The sequence below is a fragment of the Buteo buteo genome, chromosome 23 (genome assembly GCF_964188355.1).
Source record: "Buteo buteo chromosome 23, bButBut1.hap1.1, whole genome shotgun sequence".
Lineage (NCBI taxonomy): Eukaryota > Metazoa > Chordata > Aves > Accipitriformes > Accipitridae > Buteo > Buteo buteo.
This window is the reverse complement of record NC_134193.1, coordinates 11055526-11075963: the sequence shown is the minus strand read 5'-3', so window position 1 is coordinate 11075963 and position 20438 is coordinate 11055526. Positions and strand designations below refer to the sequence as shown.

Below are 20438 nucleotides of genomic sequence, written 5' to 3'. Positions count from 1 at the left end.
GGTGCTGATGGCAGCCCTGGGCAGTGCAGGCTGTGCCATCGTCTACGTCACCTTTGCTCTGCTGGGATGGGGGGTGAGCTCAGCTGTGTGTATCTTAAGGGATGGGCTCCCTGATGACTTTTGGTAGCTGGTTTAAACCTACATTGGATGTAAAATTAACAGGTGATTTCTCAAAAGTTACCACAGGCACAGTTCAGGGTGTTTGCCTTCCCTGTGGCTCTGTGTCCATGTGTTTGGGGCAGGAAGGTGACCGCAGCTGGAACTCCCGTCTCTGAAGTGCCAGTGATGGAAGTGCGCTGCCAGGTTTTGTTTGGCCCTGGGCAAGTGTTGGTGGTTCATGTTTCAGAGGAATGGTGAGGAGTTGAGGCTCCAGATGCTGCTTCAGTGTCACAGCATGTCAGTGGGGCTCTGAGCCCTGGGGTGGGGAGAGGATGCATGTGGGGTGGGGGAGAGCCAGGCAGCGGTGTGGCTGCTTCACCCTGTGCAGGGTTTGTGCCTTCTGCTCCTTGGCCAAGAGCTGGGAAGCTCCCACCATGCAAAGGAGTTGCCCTGACAGGTCTGCCCCTTCCTCCCTGGCTGCTGGGAGTGGAGCTGGGGGGATCTCAATGCCTCCAAAATAGGAAAGGCTGAAATATATGGGGTACTGGGGGGGCTTGCCCTGCTGGCAGGGCCCTTCTGCAGCAGCACCTGTGCTGGGACACAGCATCCCTGGGGGACAGGGCACCCCACGCCTGTGGAGGTGCTGCCAGGTCCTGCTGCCGGGGCTGGGTGGGGGCTGGTGCTGGATCCCGCAGCAGGAATTGATCGGCCGGCACTGCCGTAGCTCAGGGTGCTCTTTGCCCCCTTGCTGTTTGCAGCTGGTGTGGGGGAGTCGGGGAGGAGGATGTGCAGGCTTGGCAGGGTGGTGCCAGTGCAGTGTCCCTGTGAATCCCTGCTCACAGGATGGCTGTGAGGGCACTTGCTGCAGAGTGATTGGTGGCCCAGAGGGCAGGTAGCCGTGAGCCGCTGAGCCTGTAGGGCTCTGCCTCACTCCCTGCCTGCGGGGAGAGGCTGTGGGGCAGCCAGCATCTTCCTCCACACAGAGGCCGCCAGCACAATCCTGCCTGCTCTCAGGCTGGGCACTTTGTGCTGGCAGGGCCAGCAGGAGGGTGGCCGCATTCCATTGCCGGTGCGGGAGCGCTGCTGCGTGGCCCTGGGACAGGGTGCTGCTGATCGTGTGTCCCCCTTGGCCCAGCATGCTGGTGCCCAGCTGACACAGCACTGTGGGGCTGGTACAGGGGAGAACCATGCTCTGCTATCCCTGGGCTCCCGGTTCTGGCACAGTGGGACCAGGATCAGGAGAGGTGCTGGCAAACCCCAATGGGGATTTCCTCCTCCTCCAGCTTCCCTGAGATGTGTCCCCAGGCTGCCATGCCAGGGCCACAGGACAGGGTGGGTGGGAGGTGTTGGGGACGTGCCCTTGCTGGGGGCAGGTGGCAGTGGGTCAAGAGCTGGCGGGCACAACTTGCTCCGAGCAAAAGTGTGACTGGAGGCAGGGGTGATGGCAGGCAGGCCTCAGTGGGGGGTCAGCAGCCCCTGGGCCCACCCTTGGCCATCCCCATGGGTGAGGGCTTCATCTGCCTATGCTTCCCAGCTGTGGGTATTTAAGAACAATTGAAGTCTGGAGCCATCAAAAAGTTAAAGATATTTCCACCAGCCTTAAAACACTGTTGGAAAAGTTGGGGTGTTGATTCTCCAGGAGCTAAGCCCTATCCCTTGGGGCTCCTGCAGGCCAGCACCTGCTGCCTGCTGCTGCCGGCAATGTGGGCAGTGTTGGGACCTGCAGGAGAGGCTGGCAGGGCATGGGGAGCAGCTCTCCTTCCTCCCCAGGGAGGAGCTAAGGCAGATCCTGCCCTGTCCTCTGGTGGGTGCAGGACAGTGGTTTTGGAGGTCCGGCTTGCCCTGGGCTGTACATGGTGCTGCTTCACCTGTGTTGGGGCCGGTAAATCCCCTCACAGGTGCCAGGCCATGGGGAGAGGGGGGCTGATGTGACAAGTTTGGGCTGCAGGGGCATCCATCGCTGGGGTTGCCAGCTTGGGAGTGTCTGGGCAGGGGCTCCCAGCCTCTGGCTGTCCCTGTGCTGTGCTGGCTGAAGTTGATGGCTGTGGCTGTGGGCTTCAGGGCATTTCTGGGAGCAGGCAGGAGGGATGGAGCAGACTTTGGGTGGTGGTGATGGATGTAGAGAGCTGCCTCCAGCTGGTGTGGCTGCCCCCGCAGGGAGCACCCAGCTCAGCCGTCAGGACATGCATGCTGCTGTGTCCAGGAGATGCCGGTGGAGTTGTCCTGCCAAAGTCCATAGCCCAGTGCCTGTGGCCGTGCTAACCCTGGCTTCCGCTTGTCTCCCAGCTGCCTCTGGTGCTGGCCAGAGGGTGGGCACGGTGGGACCGCTGCACCAGGCCAGACTGCTTGCTCTCGCTGTGTCCCATGTTGGTGCTTTTGGCCTGGCAGCGTGGGAGCTGCGTGTCCCCAGCTGGCGCTGCTGCCTTGTGCTCAGGCCGTGTGGCGCCTGACCCTGCTCCTCCTCCTCACAGCCCCTTGCTCCCATCTGCCGGTGCTGCAGAGGGTAGGCGCAGGCATCGAGTCGCTGCCGCAGTACTCTGGGGAGCTGAGCATCACCCTGCCAGGGAGCTGCCTGCCTGGGGCCAGCACCCTGCTGGCAGCTCCTGCCAGCCTCTGCCTCCCTTGCTGGGGGAGTCGGGCAGGATCCTGCTGCCCCTGCACCCAGCCAGTGGTAAGGCTGAAGGTGGGTTCCCAGCAGGCACATGTGTACCCCAGTGTCCGTGGTGGTGGCAGGGATGGCAGGCAGACATACCCAGCACTCATGCAAACCCAGACAGCACCCGTGGCCTCATCCTGCTCACCTCTCTGGCAGGTCGAGGTGAACATGTGCCAGGGGGATGTATGCACATGTGTATGGGGTGGATCCCTCTGGCAGCCAAGTTCTGCTACTGCCCAGCAGCTGCGCCTGCCCCCACCCCTCCCAGCCACTGTCACCTGGGCACAAGGTGCATCCCACCCTGAGTGCTGCACCTCCACCCCCTGCCCAGGCATATGTGCGAGAGCCCTTCCCAAGGGAGGAGTGAGGAAGGGAATGGGTGAGCGGACAGGACAGACCATGCTGGTCGGTGCAGGGCATGGCCAGCTGCTGGCAGGGACTGGCCCTTCCCCTCTCCTTGTCTTTGTCCTTCTCCCAGCATTTCCCTCCCAGCTGCCCAGATCCTGACCTTTCCCCCTCTTGCTATCTCACAATCCCAAAATGTCCCCCACAGTACCCAGGCTGTGCTAGTGTTGGGTGCCCCTGGTGGGTGCCATGCCGGGGGGCCAAGGCTCTCTTGGGACAGCGTACTTTCCCCTTCTCCCTGCTGCATGCTGGTGCCTCTGCCCCACTGTGGGTGTGAGGCAGCCCTGGACCCACCCCATGCCTGGGATGCCCCTGCAGGGGCAGCCCTGGGGGCCAAAGGGCAGGATCAGTCCCAGAGGCACGGGCTGGTGAGCCCCACTCTGCTGCTATGTCTGCCCATTGCCATGTGAACGTGGGTGCTGGTGGGGGGTGGACAGCCTGCCCTAGCACTGTGACATGTGGCAGTGCAGGAGGGGTCAGGGACAGGGGATGTCTCTGTGGAAGGAGATGACCAAAAGGTCAATGACCTGCTTTAAAAAAAATAACAACAAGCAGGTCCCTCCTGTTGCCACCAAGGACCCGACAGTCCCTAAGGGAGCCTGGTACAGCCTGGCGTGGGTGTGGGGGGACAGTCCGACAGGCGCCTGGGCACAGAGGCCTGATTGTGTGCCTGGTAAACAGGCGGGGGGGCGGGTGCAGGCAGCAAGTGGCAGGGCAGGAGCCACGGGGTGGGCAAAGAGGGCCAGGGTGTTCCTTGCCACCGCCCTTGTACAGGACAGTGACACCAGGGACTGTGCCTGGGACTGGTGGTACCGGAAAGATGGGGATCCCCCCAGCCCTGGCACTGCTCCTGGGGCATCTGCTGTCCCCATCCCCTGCAGCCCTTCTTCCTCCAGTCTCTGCCTCCTCCAAAATCAGCAGCTCTGGGGGTAGGGGGCTAGCACTGGGGGGCACCCATGGGCACAGCCCTGCCAACCATGGAGTTGGCAGGAGTGCAGCAGCCATGTGCCAGTGGGGGTTCGGGTGTGGGGGTCCCTCTGCTCACTGCCATTTGCTGGGCTGCAGTGACTTGTTGGCAGAGCATTTGCAGCCTGTGGGTGAGGCCAGTGTGGAGGTGACACTGTTGGAGACAGGAGAGTCCGACCCTGTTCACCTGCTGCTGGCTGCATCCTTCCAGGCAGCCCCCTTTGTGTTAAAGCTCTCTTTCTAGCCCCTCTGGCACCTGGTCACTGCCAGTGATTGGGCTGGTGTGGGAGCCTGGTGGGAGGTGCTGGCACTATAGTGGGCACCTTCCCGGCAGCAGAGCTGTGGCTTGCCCTGCCCATGGTGTCAGCAGGTCCCAGGGTCTGATCTGGCCCTGAAGCGAACTGAGGTTGGCTCACCTCACCCTGTGCCTCCGTTTCCCCACCTACAGTAGTTCCCCTCCACTCAGCAGCAGGGACAATGGGGCCGTGACATGGCCTGGGCACGCCTGGTGCAAACAGGCAGCGGCTGCACTGGCAGCATGCCGGGCATGCTGGGTGTCTGCTCCTGTTGGTGGCTGAAGGCGCTGATGCCCATCCCCAGGGCCTCTGGGCATGGAGCCCAGGCTGGGCTGCCTGTGCGATTGGGGTCGGGGATTCTGGGGAATTTGTTGTGATTTGCCATATGCCACCAGTGGAAATCCCGTGCAGCCGTAGCCTTCTGGGAGGACACAGAGGGGGTGCCAGGACCCCCCATGCTGTCCCCCAGTTGCACCTGGAGCTAGTGCCAGGGCCTGGCTGAACTGAACCTTGCCCCAGTGGTGTTGGGGTCTGCCCCCTGCATAGCCCCGTGGGTGGGACCCAGTGGTGGCACGGATGGCAGGGGGACGTCATGCTGGGCAGCTACAGACTGCGAGGGCACTGCCAGGATGGAGGCCTACAGCTCTTTGCCAGCCTTAAGGACTTGGGGTCATCTCCCCTGGGCAGCCCTAGGTGCGGTGGCCCTTTGGGGCTGGTCTTGAGCCCCAGCACCCTGTTTGCATTGCTGGAGTAGGGATCCATCCCCTCTGTGGTACCTTCTCCTGTCCTGAGGTGCCCCTGGGCAGGATGGAACAGGCAACGTGCAGGCAGGGGCAAGCAGGAGATCCTCGGGTGCCCAGGGACCTGTTTGCCTCTGGCTGAGCTGTGATGGTGCCACCAGCCACCTGAAAGGCATGGGCATGGTGCTTCACTGCACTGGTGCCCCAGGGACCCCCATCCTGCCCACACTCCTCCTTGGTAGCTGGGTCCTGTCCCCAGGCATCACGATCCCTTTGCTTTGTGTCATCCCCAGTGGGTGCTGGCCTTTGAGATCTTCATCCCCCTGGTGCTCTTCTTCATCCTCCTGGGGCTGCGGCAGAAGAAGCCAACCATCCCTGTGAAGGAAGGTGGGTGCCAGTAGGGTGGTATCTGGGGCATCTGCACGTGGGACCACCCTGAGGCTCTGGAGAGCTGCTCCAGCCCCCTGGCGGTGGGGGGGCTGCGGCAGCTGGCAGTGACCCAGAGGGGCCTTTTGGGGGACATAGTGCTGGGCAGGGGCTGCAGCCTGGGGCTGGTGGGGCAGACACGGGGGGGGGGGCAGAAAGCCAGAGTTAGTCCCAGAAGCGGGGGGGCTCCCCTGGGGGTGGCAACACCAACCAGCCTGTGGCTGCCATCAGCAGGGACATACTGTGGGGGGAAAGGGGAGATGGAGCTCCATGGTCCTGGGACAGCCAGTCTCCCCAGAGTGCTCAAGGAGCAGCCAAGGCGGCACTGGGAAGGGCTCCCCATCTCCTTGTGATGCTGGGGGGGAAAATGCACCACGTGGAGCCCTGTGCCTGGCTGTGGGGGGACTCTGGGGCCCTGGCAAGATGACAAATTGATGGGACCGGAGCTGGGGGATCCTGGAGATGTGCAGCTGGAGCTATGTGTGCCTGTGCCCACGGGCTGTGCTGCTGGGAGAAGCAGTGGAGTAGAGCTGTTGGCTTGCCAAGGCTCGATGTGGCATCGAGGTGATCGTGGGATGCCTGCCTGAGCGGGTGCCCTTGCGTGGGTGGTGCAGTGGGGCCAGGGGCAGATGCTGGGAGCCGGCGCCAGCGGTGACCTGGCGTAATGATGGTCTAAGCCTGTGTTTCAGCACGTGTCGGCGAGGGAGAGCCCAGCTGCGAGCACGGGTCTGGCTGTGGGCAGTGGTGGACACTGCCCTGGTTCCTGCCCTGGCACTGACGTGTGCTCTGTGTTGTGTGGTTTTTCAGTTTGGTTTTTCTTTCTGTTTGCTCACGTTTTCTTTTTCTTTCCCACCATCTCCCCTGCCCGCCTGCCCTCCATGCCTCTACTGCATGCGCCAGTCTGTAAGTTGGTGGGGCGGGTGGGCGCCTCCCCCCTTCCCCTGCCTGTGCCAGCTACATATTTTGGGGAGAAAGAGCCCAGTCTGGATCAGCTCACTCTGGCCTAATCCACACCTCTATAACCCGATTGTCTTCCTCTGCGGCTGGTGAAGATGAGCTTAGGCAGCACACCATGGCCCCTGCCTGCTCCTCTGTGGGGGCTGCCCAGCCAGGACCAGCCCCTGGTGGTGTCCCCACTGAGTTGGTGGTGTCCCCATGGGGTTAGCAGTGCTGGGTTTCCCAGGTGCTGGGGCTGCCAGTGGCAATGTCCCCAGTCCCCTAGGCTGCATAGGGCTCTCAAGGCCAGGTGGAGGCTTGTCCTACCCCTTCTTAACGGTTGGACTCGATGATCTTAAAGGTCTTTCCCAACCTAAATGATTCTGTGATTCTTCTCACCTCCCTCCTGGGGTAGGCCCTGCTGGGTGCTGGCAGCCATGTGGTGGCCTGTGGTCACCCAGTCTTGCCTGTCTTGCCCTGGCTGGTCACCAGGGGGCTGGAGATGGCTCCCACCCCTGCATTATGTCACTGTCCTGGCCCCTTGGAACTGAGACGAGCTGGGACATGGCACTACTAGGAGCCTAGAGGCCAGCAAGATGCCACCCATGCGCTGGCTTTGTCACCAAAGCCTGGTGTGGCCACCACTATCTGTCCCGCTACTCCATCAGGCTGCTAGCCTGTCCCATGCTATGCCCGTTCCTGCCCCAGCCTGTCCCTTGTCCCTGCCAGAAGCCTATCTTCACCAGCCCCTGCCCATTGCAGCTGTGCTAACAGCACTGGCCCGGCTCTAACCATGGGGTCACCGGCTGGGGTAGTGAGAGCAGGGTCCCTGCCTGATGTTGCCCAGTGACAACCTCTGGTCCTCTTTGGGCAGGGCCCTTCTGGGCTTGCCCTGCCCCTGAGAAGGATGTGGAAAGACCCTGGCAGGGATGATGGCTCAGTGCCGGTGGAGGAGGGAAGGTTTGCTGTCCCCTTGCTGCTCCTCATTTCTTCCATTTCCCCTGCACCGTGTCTCCATTTCCACCCACCTCCAGCAGCCACACTTGAGGGCAGCCAGGCAGAGGGGAGGCTGGGGGCTTGGGGAGCTGCAGGTGACAACTCTATTTGCCCTGTTGTATTCTTCCTCCTCTTCTTCCTCTGGAGATCCAGCGGTGCCTCTGAGGTTACTAACAAGAGGGGCCGAGAGGCCGGGGGAGGTTGGCAGCCATCCTGGGGGCAAGCGGCAAAAATCGGCATCATCCCGGGGCAGGAGGGACCCATCACCCGGGGGGAGTGGGCAGAGGCAAGAGTGCAGGAGCCACGGTGGCAGGAGCTGCCCACAGCCCCAAGGGGCCACCAGCTGGGGACAGCCATGGTGGGATAGCTGCAGACTTCTGCCTTTGGCCGCCAACCTCCTGCGGGGCTCGCAGGGCCCAGCGTGTGCTTCTCTGAACTGAGTGTCTGTCTCTCCGGTGGCCCCCTGCCTCCCTCCTGCCTCCCCTGCCTCTCCTCCCTCCCTGCCCGCACCTTCCCTGGCCTCTTCTGCGCTCTCTCGCTGGCTCCAGCTTTCTACACGGCGGCCCCGCTCACCTCAGCTGGGATCCTGCCCGTCATGCAGTCCCTGTGCCCCGACGGCCAGCGCGATGAGTTCGGCTTCCTGCAGTACTCCAACTCCACGTGAGTCGTGCCCTCGCCACGCGCTTCCTCCTCCTGCCCTGCACGCTTCTGCATGCAGCCTGCTCCTTCCCACTCTGGCACTGCCCTACTGGGGACAAGGCACAAGCCTGTGTCCCCCAAAGTGCTTAGGTGCAGAGCGCTGTGTCCCTGGGGTGCAGGGGACATCTCAGTCCATTCCCCCGTGGGCTCCCATGTGCCTGGTGCTGGGAGGAGGATGACGGTGGCCCCCAGGGGCACCTTGAGGCTTTGGGGCTCTCCTCTGCGCCACTGGCATGGTGGATTCAGTGTGCAGGCGAGGGCAGCTCCTGGGGCTGCGGTGCCCCATGGCAGGCAGCACTGCTGCCCTGTGCACCCGAGGGGTTTGTCCCACCAAGAGCTCTATAGAAGGTGTCCCCATCCCTCTGTCCCTGTCCCTGAAGCCACGGTGGTGCTGGGCTCTCGCAGGGTGACACAGCTCCTGGAGCACCTCAGCGAAGTGGTGGAACAGAGCAGCCTCTTCGACCCGCAGCACCCGGGGCTGGAGGAGGAGCTGGAGTCGCTGCGCCGGCGGCTGGAGGCACTCAGCAGCAGTGAGCCCAGCTCCATGGAGACTCAGTTCAGCAACCGAGCAGGTAGGCTGTGTCCTGCCTGACCCCCGCTGCCTGTGCAGGCAGGGATGGAGATGCCCACCTGCCAGGCACCCAGTGTTGTGACAGCGTGTGGCAGTGCCCTGCCACTGTCCCACATTGCTACATGCCAGGCAGGGCCAGCTGTGGGGCCACACCGTGTCCCTGATGCTGGCGGGCTGCTCTGACCCCCCTGCCTTGCTCCTTGCCAGGACCTGGCTTCACGCTGGCATGGGCAGCCAAGGACCAGGGCGAGCTGCACCGCTTCCTGACGCAGAACCTGTCCCTCCCCAACAGCACGGCTGAGCTGCTCCTGGGCTCCAGTGTTGACCTGCGGGAGGTGGGTGACAACCTGCAGGAGGTGGGTGATGACCTGTGGGAGGTGGGTGACTGTACAGCACTGCAGGGCCAGGCTTTGCAAGGGTATGCACTGCCCCAGCACATGGGCACGCGCCCCGACCCAGACAGCTCTGACCACCAGACCCACAGAGTGGGAGTCAGTGGGCAGCTGGCCAGGACTCATCCTGCCCTGCCACCCCATGCTGGGGCATTGCTGGGCAAACTGGTGCCTCTGCTCCTGGTATGCTCAGCAGCCCCGCTTCCATCCCTGGTGCAGGTGTACCGCCTGTTTTTCGGTTCCTTTCCTTTGGTACCTGATGAGACCCATGAGCGAGACCTGTGGGATGGGTTTGATCCCGGTGAGAAGATGACACAGCTGGAGGTGAGCGGTGCCACATGGAGGGGACACGGTGGGGCAGAGCTCATCCTCCATGTGCCCTCCATGTCCCACCACAGGGCGATCTGGGGGTGTCCGTCCTGGTGGAGGGAATGTGATGGGATGCTGTCAGGTGGCCAGAGCTGCAGCAGGGAGGGCTGGGTCCCGTCCCGGTGCTGTCACCAGTTCCCCCAGTGCTTTGAGGCACACCAATGCCTGTGCCTCACTTTCCGATTGCAATGGGTGATGGCACCACCTGGACAGTGGCTGTGGAGAGACTGTTCTCTCCTGTGGCTGGGGTGCAGGGGACCCATGTTCCCCCCATCTGCATGTCACCTTTTCTTCCCCTCCCCATGGAGAACATGGACGTGGGTGCTGTGGGGCCATTCACATGTGCTTGGGGACACACAGAGAGGGACCCCAGGGAGCCCCCACACCACCAGCCACCCCCATTGGTCCTCTTGCAGAAGAGCCTCCCCAGCAGCTGGAGGAGCCTGCGGGAAGGGCTGGTCCACAGGGCACTGCGGGACCCTGCGGCAGGCCCACGCCGGCCGGTGCTGCTCCACCTGCTCTCCCAGGCCCTGGGCCTTGCCAGCACAGCCCCGACACCCACCACCTCTGACAGCTCCCAGGCCTTTGTTACTGAGATGGAGGTGAGTGCCTCACGGGGCGAGCCAGGGCACACCGGCAGCTGCTGTGCCAGGTTGGGCACCATCGCAGTGCTCCTGTGACCGGGGCTGTGCCCTTATGGCTCCCTGTCCCGTAGAGTGTCCTCTTCACCGGGCCGGTGCTGGAGCAGCTGACGTGTGAGCAGAGCCCGGGGGGGCTGCGCCACCTCCTGCGCGTGGCCCCTGGGCAGCAGCCGCTGCTGCAGGCATACCGGGCACTGGCCTGCAATGGCAGCCGGGCTGCCCGCCGGGAGCGCTTCGCCCAGCTGGCTGCTGAGCTCCGGGACCAGCTGGACACCCCTAAGATCATCAGCAGGGTGCGAGCGGGGCTGCGGGACGTGCCTCCCATCGGCCGTGCGGTGGGCTGTGGGGCAGGGACAGGTCCTGGGCGGGGTTTCCCTACTCACCAGGGGATGTGTGGGGACAGGGGGCTCCATTACATGGCCTGGCCCCTCCTGATCACCTCTTTACCCCACATGGGCACCCCCTGCTCAGCCCCATGGTGGGACCCCAGATGATTCCCCCTCCTGGCACCTGCTCGGATGCTGCCCATTGGCTGGGGCTGGCTGTCCTCAGCATCTGCCAAGTGTCCCCCCACAGGCTTCTCTCCCCAGGACTGCAATGTCCCTGGTGGCACAGCTCCTCAAGGCTGGCTCTGAGATCCTGTTTCTTGTCCCACCCGAGTCTGATGTGTCCCTTGTGGTCACGGAGGACCACTCTTCCTGCCTGAGGGACATCTTGTGTCCCCCAACAAGACCCTGCCAGCATTTGCCTGCATTCCCGCTGCCTGATAGCCACGGATGCGTCGCAATGAGTCTGGGGCCCCAGCTGGGCACAGCTCCAACCTTTTAATCAAGAAAGTGGACATGCCACTGCTTGGGGTCCCCCTTGGTCCCCTCCCGCTGGTAAGCAGGGCCCTGTTGTCCCAGCCATCAGTAACCCCTTGCCCACTCATCCTCACAGCTGAAGCTGGACGAGGTGAACAGCACAGCTGCCCAGCACCGCCTCCGTGCCTTCCTGGAGGATCTGGTGGAGATGGAGAAAGTTCTCCGCGATGTGGACATCCTCTCGGCACTGGCCAAGCTGCTGCCCAGGGGAGCCTGCGCCACCAAGGCCCCGACACCCACTGCCAACAGCACTGGCTGGGCTGGCGCCAATGCCACAGCCAACAATGCCACGGTGGAAGAGGAGGGCGCCGGCGGGGGCCCAGCTGGTGGTGACAACCCCCAGGGGCAGTTCTCGGCATTTGTGCAGCTCTGGGCTGGGCTGCAGCCCATCCTCTGTGGCAACAACCGGTAGGAGCCTGAGGGGATAAAGAGGGCCAGATCGAGGTGCTCTCTGGTCAGGACAGGGGTGTGGGAGAGCCCATCCTGCCTCTGCCAGCCATCAAGGGCCCTGATCATCACTTGATGAGCGTGTGGGAGATGGATGCTGCACTGCATCCTTGTGCCATGGTTGGGGAAAGCTCCCTGTGCTGGGCAGCACCGTGCTGGCATGGAAGTTAGTGTGAAACCCCCTCATGGGTAGGAGCGGGGACTGTCTGCAGTGAGGGGTGCTGAGGCTGGAGTGGAGTTGGCAGCCTGAGCTCCTTTTGCAGGACAATCGAGCCCGAGGCACTGAAGCAGGGCAACATGAGCTCACTGGGCTTCACCAGCAAGGAGCAGCGAAACCTGGGCCTCCTTGTGCATCTGATGACCAGCAATCCCAAAATCCTGTATGCACCAGTGGGCACCGAAGTGGACAGGGTCATCCTGAAGGTGAGGGTGCAGAGGCCAGAACCCCCGTTCCTTCTCTCCCACCAGCCCTGCTCTGCAGGGACCTCCTTGCCCAGAGGAGCAGGGCCAAGGCTGAATGGGGAGGAAGGGCCAGCTGCCAGCCAGTGCTGCCAGAAGCAGGCTGCTGCCCTGGCCCTTTTTGGGGTAGCAATGCTTGCTGGCAAGTGGGCAGATGCCTCCATGGCTGCTAGCTGTCCTGGAGAGCAGGGGGGCCTCTGCCTCTTCCTGCTGTGTGACCTTCCTCCCTGCCAGGCCAATGAGACCTTTGCCTTCGTGGGCAACGTCACCCACTACGCCAAGGCATGGCTGAACATCTCCCCCGAGATCCGTGCCTACCTGGAGGAGGGCAGGCTGCAGAGACGCATCCGCTGGCTGCAGCAGGTAGGATAGTGTGGTGGGGACTGAGCCTGCCTGGGCTTTACTGCCCCAGGGGTGGGAGAAGGGGGTGTCCTGCCCCCAGGTACCTCATAGCTTCTTCATGTGAAGCTCTCAGGTGCTCATTGGTGCCCACCCTGCTCTTGTGACGACCAGGCTGGTTCCCTGTGCAGGGTGGATGCTGTCCCCCTATCCCCAGGAGGAACGTTGGGTCCTCTCTGTGTCCATGGGGAGGAGAGGGGGCTGAGAGGCAGGCGGTATCCCAACTTCTCCCTCCTGTGTCTCCTTTCCTGTCCCAGTTCGCTGCCGACCTTCACAAGCACCCAGAGATCCTGAATGTCTCTGACAGTGATGTTCTCCACAACTTTCTCAACGGCAACTTCTCCCTGCCCAATGCCAGCGTCCTGCTCCAGCAGCTGGACACCATTGACAATGCCGCCTGCGGCTGGGTCCACTTCATGGCCAAGGTGAGGTTGTGCTTGCCCATAGGAACATGGGTGCTGGAGTGGCACGCACTACCCACAGCTGGGCTCTGTAGGGCTGAAGAGGGGTCAGGTCCACTCAGATCTCCTTAAAGCCATGGACAGGAGCCTTGGAGGAGATAGTGGCTTCTGCAGTGTCAGGAGCTTTGGGGTAGATGTCAATGGTGGAGTTGCCCATCCACTGTTGGGTTCGGGGGCTCACGGGGTGGCTGTGGGTGGTACTTGTTGCACTGTGAGCAGGGTCTGCTTACCAGACCTGTCAGGGCCAGTGGGGTCTCACCAGCCTTCCCCTCCTACCAGGTCAGCGTGGACATCTTCAAAGGCTTCCCAGATGAGGAGAGCATCGTTAACTACACGCTGAACCAGGCCTACCAGGACAACGTCACGGTCTTTGCCAGTATGTCCCTAGGAACCAGCCCCTTCACAGGGGTCCCTGAAGCCATGTCCTTCTCCAGCTGTGCCCCAGGCTGGGACCACTGGCTTTGGGACGTGGCTCCCTTGGTGCATGCATTGGGTGGATGAGTGGACCGACCATCTCATGGTACCTGTCCTCTGCCCCTGGCCAAGCCCTGCCAGGTGCGACACCCTGCCACTGTCCTGGCTTTCCCACTGCCGCTGCCTGCAGTCCATGTGCCCTTGCATCCCATGCCAGGGCCATGCCCACCCTCCTCATCCATGGCAGCCCTTGTGGTGCCCTTAGCTGGGATGCACTGAACCCCTCCATGTCCCTGCCCGTTGCTGCAGGCCAGCTGGTGTGGCCATCTCCCATGGTGCCTCTCCTGCTGCCTGCAGGTGTCATCTTCCAGACCAACAGGGATGGCTCGCTGCCCCCGCATGTCATGTACAAGATCAGGCAGAACTCCAGCTTCACGGAGAAGACCAATGAGATCCGGCGGGCATACTGGCGGCCTGGCCCCAACACCGGCGGCCGCTTCTACTTCCTCTACGGCTTTGTCTGGATCCAGGGTGAGTGCCAGCTCCCTGCCACAGCTGCCCATATACCCAGCCCCTGCCTGCACTTCCTGCTCAGCCTGGCTTCTCCTCCTCCCCAGACATGATGGAGCGTGCCCTCATCAACACGTTTGTTGGCCACGATGTGGTGGAGCCCGGCAACTATGTGCAGATGTTCCCGTACCCGTGTTATACCCGGGATGAGTGAGTAACACCTGCATGGTCAGGGTGGGCAGGGGCAGGATCTTCCCTCTTCCTCTTTGCAGGCTAGGACACTTCAGCTGGGAAAAGGGGACAAGTCTGGGGACCTGAGAGAGGTTGGTGACATTGGGAGTGATGAGCAACCTGTTAAGCTCTGTTCCTTGGACCAGCAGGCTAGGCAAGCAGGGGAAGGATTTTGTGCCCAGTTTGCAGCTGAAGTGAGAAACTCATGGCTGCAGGGTGTCTTGGAGGCTGAAAGACTTGGGGAGAACAAGAGGACTGTGGTGAATGGATGCCACGTGGGTGTGTCAGTGGTTATTGAATGCAGTGGTCTGGAGGAACCACCTAGAGAAGTCCTAGAGCCACCAGCCCTCCAGGGCAGGAGGGTGGATAGGGCCCCATCCACACCAGGTAGGCAGGGCACTGGGCTGAGCCCACGGCTGCTGCCCACCTGCATGCCAGGACCTGACAGCCAGGACACCAGACTGTCCTATGGGCTCATTGGAGAAGTTCTTTCAGGGCACTAGGCAGCTGCCAGATCAGAGGGCTGGTTGTCCCTGGGTGGTAGGAGAGCCCTTCCGCTTCCCTGTGCCTGAGGGTCTCCCTGGGTCTCTGTGGTGGTGCCACCATCCAGCTCTCCCCTCTCTTCCTCTGCACCACTAGCTTCCTCTTCGTCATTGAGCACATGATGCCCCTGTGCATGGTGATCTCCTGGGTCTACTCGGTGGCCATGATGATCCAGCACATTGTGACAGAGAAGGAGCATCGCCTGAAAGAGGTGGGGATGGCGGGAGAGATCCCTGAGGAGGAGCTGACACCTCTGAGCTCTGAGTCCTGTGCTGCATCCATGGGCACTTTCCCCATGCCTCTGGGTTGCGTGAGCTGGTGTGGGCACAGATGCCACATCCCTGGGCTGAGCCAGTCCTTCCGAGTGTCCCTGGAACAAGCGCTGCCCAGCACCGGAGGGAGCTGAGCCTGTTGGCACCCTGTGCCAGGGTGCTGTGGCCTGCCCAATCCCAGCAGCCCCCAGGGACCCCTCGGTGCTGCCCGTTGCTCTCCCAGCCCCAGTGAGTGAGGCAGCAGGGTTGCACAGGGCAGGGGACAGCCCCGCAGAGCAGTGTTGTCCTCGCAGGTGATGAAGATGATGGGCTTGAACAATGCGGTGCATTGGGTGGCTTGGTTCATCACTGGCTTCGTCCAGCTCTCCATCTCTGTCACGGCGCTCACCGCCATCCTGAAGTACGGCAAGGTCCTGATGCACAGTGATGTCCTCATCATCTGGCTCTTTCTCGCCATCTACGCAGTGGCTACCATCATGTTCTGGTGAGCTGCCTGGTCCACTCCATGGGGTGAGGGGGCACGGGTACTGCTGGGGTCCTTGTGCCATGGGGCGAGGGTGCTGGGAGCTGTGTGGGCAAGGCCAAGGGCCAGTGGAGGGGCACAGGTCCCCCCAGCCAGCTGATTTGAGAGGTCAATTTATCACCTCAACACCACCAAAATCAGATGGTGTGGGGAAAGCCCTGGTGGGGTGGGATCTGAGGTGATGCTATCCTCCCTGCAGCTTCCTGGTGTCGGTGCTCTACTCCAAGGCCAAGCTGGCCTCCGCCTGCGGCGGCATCATCTATTTCCTCAGTTACGTGCCCTACATGTACGTGGCCATCAGGGAGGAGGTGGCACATGACAAGATCACAGCCTTTGAAAAGTGCATAGCGGTGAGTTGGCTACAGCTGCTGGGGAGGTGCTTGGCCCCAGGTTTGCTCCAGGCACCCCATGCCCAGTACACAGGCCACCAAGCTGTCACCAAGCCCTGGGCAAACCTCTACCTGTATGAACCAACTCCCCATGGGGCTTTGGAGGGATCTCCAGAAGGTTTGGGACCTCCCAGGGCAGGGACCATCTCCACGGGGCTGGGTGGGGTAGCACTGGGTAGCAATTTGCCCCAACCTGTTCTTCCAGAGCTGGCCTGTGGTTCCTGCTGACGTCCCCTTACCTTCCCTCCATGTCTCCGCAGTCCCTCATGTCCACCACAGCCTTTGGGCTGGGCTCCAAGTACTTTGCGCTGTACGAGGTGGCCGGCGTGGGCATCCAGTGGCACACCTTCAGCCAGTCGCCTGTAGAAGGAGATGACTTCAATCTCCTGCTGTCCATGATGATGCTGATCGTGGATGCCGTGGTGTACGGGGTGCTCACGTGGTATATTGAAGCTGTGCACCCGGGTACGTGTGGGCGGTGGGGCATGAGGGCACCTCTGATCTTAAGGGAGCCTCCTCACTGAGGTCCTGCTGGTTCTTGGCAGTGCTCAGCCCTGACATGGTGGGATTTGGCACAGTGTGCCTTCAGGGTCCCCTGTGTGTGCCCTGTTGGGGACATGTGCCCACATGCCCTGACCCACTGGTGACACCAGCAGGTTCCTTGGAGATCTTTAGTTGTGTGTCTCAGTTCACTGGCCAACTGTAGCAAAGCAAGCTGTCGGTGGCTGGAGCACTATTCCCTTTTATTGCCTGCTTGGGGAGGGGTCTCACATGCTTCCTTTGCTTTCCTGGTAAAACTGAAGCTTGAGCCAGGCCCAACCCAAAGCCCAAAGGACTTTGCTTCCTTGCACTGCCCAGCAGTGTTGCCCTGAGCCCAGTTGGCTGGGGTGCTTGCAGTCCCCACCCTGCAGTGATGTCCCTGAGCTGGGGAAACTTCCAAGTCCCATAGCCATGCTGAGCTCTGCCCCAGTCCTTGGCCAGCTTCTGTACAGACATGGGTGCAGGGCTGGTCCTCACTCCATAGGGGTTGTGCTTGCAGGCATGTTCGGCTTGCCGCGGCCCTGGTACTTCCCCTTCCAGAAGTCCTACTGGCTGGGCAATGGGCGAGTGGAGACCTGGGAGTGGACCTGGCCCTGGTCCCGCACCACCCGCCTCAGCATCATGGAGGAGGATCAGGCCTGTGCCATGGAGAGCCGGAGGCTGGGTAAGGGCAGGCAGAGGCAGTGGGAGGTGGTCCGGGGATGGCCCTGGCTCTGCTGCAGGGTCCTGCATGGACCCCTGTGTGTCCCCTGTGCCCTTGTTGGGGCAGGATCCTGGGCCAGGTGCTACTGCTGGTCTGGGAGCGGGAGGGGAGAAGCTGGTGAGAAGCAGAGGGAAAGGGGCCATGGGCCAACACAGCCACTATGGGATGGAGGCAGGGAGGTTCATCCCTTGGGGAGCCCCCCTGCAAGCCCAGCCTTCCTGCCACCTCCCGGCTCCTCACCATCCTTCTCTCATGGCAGAGGAGACACGGGGCATTGAGGAGGAGCCAACCCACCTCCCCTTGGTTGTCTGCATTGACAAGCTCACCAAGGTCTACAAGACGGACAAGAAGCTGGCACTGAACAAGCTGAGCCTCAACCTCTATGAGAACCAGGTGGTGTCCTTCCTGGGGCACAACGGCGCGGGCAAAACCACCACCATGTGAGTGCCTATCAGGGCGGACATGGGCCATGTCCTTCTAGCCAGCTGCAATGGGTGGGGAAAGTGCTGTGTGATGGCCTTGCAGGGCCCTGTGGCAGCTGGTGCCATGCCCAAAGGGCAGCAGTGTGGATCTGGGGGTGGCACAAAATGGGGACAGGCAGCTGGCGCATGGCCCTGCACTGACGTTGCTCTGCCTGGGGCCCAGCAGATGCTCCTGGAGGTGGTGGTTGGATTTGGGACCAGATGGAGGCATACAAGGTCCCTCATCTTGTTGCCTTTCTCCATCCATCCAGGTCCATCCTCACTGGCTTGTTCCCTCCGACTTCGGGCTCTGCTACCATCTACGGCCATGATATCCGGACAGAGATGGATGAGATCCGGAAGAACCTGGGCATGTGTCCCCAGCACAACGTGCTCTTTGATAGGCTCACGGTGGAGGAGCACCTCTGGTTCTACTCACAGCTCAAGAGCATGGCAGAGGAGGAGATCCGCAAGGAGATGGACAAGTAGGCACCCTCCAGCTCCTTTTGCCCCATCTGCGCCTTTTGCATGAGTGGGTCCCCTTCCTGCTGGCTGAGTTGTGGTGGGTGATCTGGTAGCAGAGATGTCCCCTGGAGCAGCTCACCAAGTGTTTTCCAAAGCTTGGGGTATCAGGCTGTGGAAGCCAGAAGAAGATGCTTCTGTAGCCTGGCTGCAGCTGGGCTGTCCCAGTGGCCGAGGGCCATAGGTGGGGGGAAGAGGCGTCATGTGCTCCCCCACAGGCACTGGGCGCCAGTACGGCCCCGCCCCGGCATCCGTGGCGCTTCTCCCATGTCCCCAGGATGATTGAGGACCTGGAGCTCTCCAACAAACGCCACTCCCTGGTGCAGACTCTCTCGGGGGGCATGAAGAGGAAGCTGTCAGTCGCCATCGCTTTCGTGGGTGGATCACGGGCCGTGATCTTGGATGAGCCCACAGCTGGTGTGGACCCATACGCACGCAGGGCCATCTGGGACCTCATCCTCAAGTACAAGCCAGGTGAGCAGAGGTGGGCAGAGCCCAGTGTTGCTCCTCTGTCTGCAGTGGCCCTGGCCCCTCCACTGAGGCTCTGTGCCACCATCAGGGAGGACCATCCTGCTCTCCACACACCACATGGATGAGGCCGACTTGCTGGGTGACCGCATTGCCATCATCTCCCATGGCAAGCTCAAGTGCTGTGGCTCCCCACTCTTCCTCAAGAGCACCTACGGTGACGGCTACAAGCTTACAGTGGTGAAAAAGCAGTCGGACACCAGGAATGGCACAGGTCTGGGGGGCAGTGGGACCCTGTGTTTAGAGGAGTAGATGGGACCAGCCCTTCTTCAGTCCAGGAAAGAAATGAGTGCTCCCACCCCGAGTCTCCTTAGGCCACGTGGAGGGTGGAGGGGGACAGGACAGGGCTGTAGGAGGTGGCATCGCTCAGCCTTGATTTCTCCCACCTGGGTCCCGGGTTAGACCCTGCGTGGTGACATTTTTCTCCAGGCGCTGGTTCTGTCTGACCCGTGGGCTACCCATGGAGACGTCCAGCATGGGCCATGGTGCAGAGCATCGTCCCCAGGCCAGGCAGGGCAACCAGGAAGCCACGAGCACCCCACAATAGAGGCTGGAGGAGCCGCTGCGGCACTGGGGCATAGGGTGGACATGGTGGGTCCTGGAAGCCAGGTGCAAAGTGACCGACCAGTGCTGCCCCTCTGCCACAGAGCCAGGCCAGCCGCACAGCCCCCCCGCCCACTCCTCCATCAGCCCCTGCTCTGAGCCTCGCGTCTCCCAGTTCATCAAGAAATACGTGGCCTCCTGCCTCCTCATCTCAGATACCAACACTGAGCTCTCCTACATCCTGCCCAGCGAGGCTGTCAAGAAGGGTTGCTTTGAGAGGCTCTTCCAGGTACCCACAGGGGCTGGCGAGGTGGGCAGGCAGGTGGTTATGGGGGGCCGTGGCACTGCAGGCACCTCCTGCCCTCCTCACGCAGCACTTTGCCTCTGCAGCACTTGGAGCAGAGCCTGGAGGAACTGGACCTCACCAGTTTTGGGCTGATGGACACCACACTGGAGGAGGTCTTCCTGAAGGTGTCTGAGGAGGACCAATCTCTGGAGAACAGCGACGTGGGTATGGGCACTGGGGGGGGCACATGGTGCTGCTCGGGCTGGTGAGGGGCTGTGTGCCTTTGCATGGGGCTTGGTGGCTCCTCTGTCCTTGCACATGACCACAGGAGTCTCCTTTCCCAAAGGGAGGTGTGGTCTCCAGTGGAGCCCATCCTGGCCAAGGGCAGCCAGCTTCTGCTCTCTGGGTTTGCAGAGCAGATCTGTCCCTGCTCTGTGCCACACCATGGTGAAGGATGGCATCGCCAGTGGCAACCCCCTGTCTCCCCAGACATGAAGGAGTCCAAGAAGGATGCTCTGCGGCCACCTGCCCCCGAGCTGGGCCCGAAACCCGAGGCCAATGGGGAGCCCCTTGCTGAAGCCACTGTGCCAGAGAAGCCCGAGGTGGAGCTCAGCAACCTGGTGACCTGCTCCAAGCTGGCGCAATCGCAGGCATCCCTGCAGTCGGCCTCCTCAGTGGGCTCCGTGCGGGGTGATGAAGGTGGGGCTTATTCCGAATTCTTTGGGGATTATGCGCCCCTGTTCGATAACCGGCAGGACCCCGATAACATCAGTCTGCAAGGTTTGTGCCACCGGTGCCTGACCAGCGGCAGGGGCCGGGGGAGGCGCTCGGCTGGGACACAGAGGGTGGCCAGGGCAGTGGCGGCGCCCGTCCGTGCACCTGGGCAGAGCAGAGCTGGCCTTGCTGGGGCATGTGGGTGTGCCAGGGGTGGGGGGCGAGACCATGCTGGGGTGAGACCCCACAGGGAGTCTGATGCATCCGCCGATCCTGCACCCAGAGAACTCCAGCCTGGGTTGGGAGGGCTGGGAATGGGTGCCTCCACCAGTTTGCACCCCCAAACTGGTAGAGAGTACGTGGGAGGGTCCTGTGCTGAGACACGGAGCCAGTGGGTGCAGTTGGTCTTAGCTCTGCGCTTTGCCTCCCTCGGATCCC

At 62.1% G+C, this 20438-nt stretch overlaps 1 protein-coding gene across 3 annotated transcripts in view; it reads left to right on the top strand.

Annotated features, from left to right (window-relative positions):
* The window catches only part of ABCA2 (ATP binding cassette subfamily A member 2), a 36509-nt gene that overhangs the window by 3258 nt on the left and 12813 nt on the right, over positions 1-20438 (top strand). Inside the window, exons 2-27 of one of the 3 annotated variants that reach the window (XM_075055350.1) lie at positions 5456-5549; positions 8069-8180; positions 8625-8791; positions 8998-9125; positions 9402-9506; positions 9968-10153; positions 10267-10485; positions 11132-11463; positions 11766-11925; positions 12196-12324; positions 12618-12785; positions 13101-13197; positions 13593-13766; positions 13853-13955; positions 14616-14730; positions 15085-15275; positions 15514-15664; positions 15964-16168; positions 16743-16907; positions 17206-17386; positions 17680-17892; positions 18207-18403; positions 18489-18671; positions 19105-19289; positions 19391-19511; positions 19776-19985. In XM_075055350.1, coding sequence (XP_074911451.1) covers positions 5456-5549; positions 8069-8180; positions 8625-8791; positions 8998-9125; positions 9402-9506; positions 9968-10153; positions 10267-10485; positions 11132-11463; positions 11766-11925; positions 12196-12324; positions 12618-12785; positions 13101-13197; positions 13593-13766; positions 13853-13955; positions 14616-14730; positions 15085-15275; positions 15514-15664; positions 15964-16168; positions 16743-16907; positions 17206-17386; positions 17680-17892; positions 18207-18403; positions 18489-18671; positions 19105-19289; positions 19391-19511; positions 19776-19985 — 4291 coding nt within the window. Of the gene's footprint in view, positions 1-5455; positions 5550-8068; positions 8181-8624; positions 8792-8997; positions 9126-9401; positions 9507-9967; positions 10154-10266; positions 10486-11131; positions 11464-11765; positions 11926-12195; positions 12325-12617; positions 12786-13100; positions 13198-13592; positions 13767-13852; positions 13956-14615; positions 14731-15084; positions 15276-15513; positions 15665-15963; positions 16169-16742; positions 16908-17205; positions 17387-17679; positions 17893-18206; positions 18404-18488; positions 18672-19104; positions 19290-19390; positions 19512-19775; positions 20067-20438 lie in introns of all 3 variants that reach the window. The other 2 variants (XM_075055348.1, XM_075055351.1) reach the window with 2 other exon arrangements.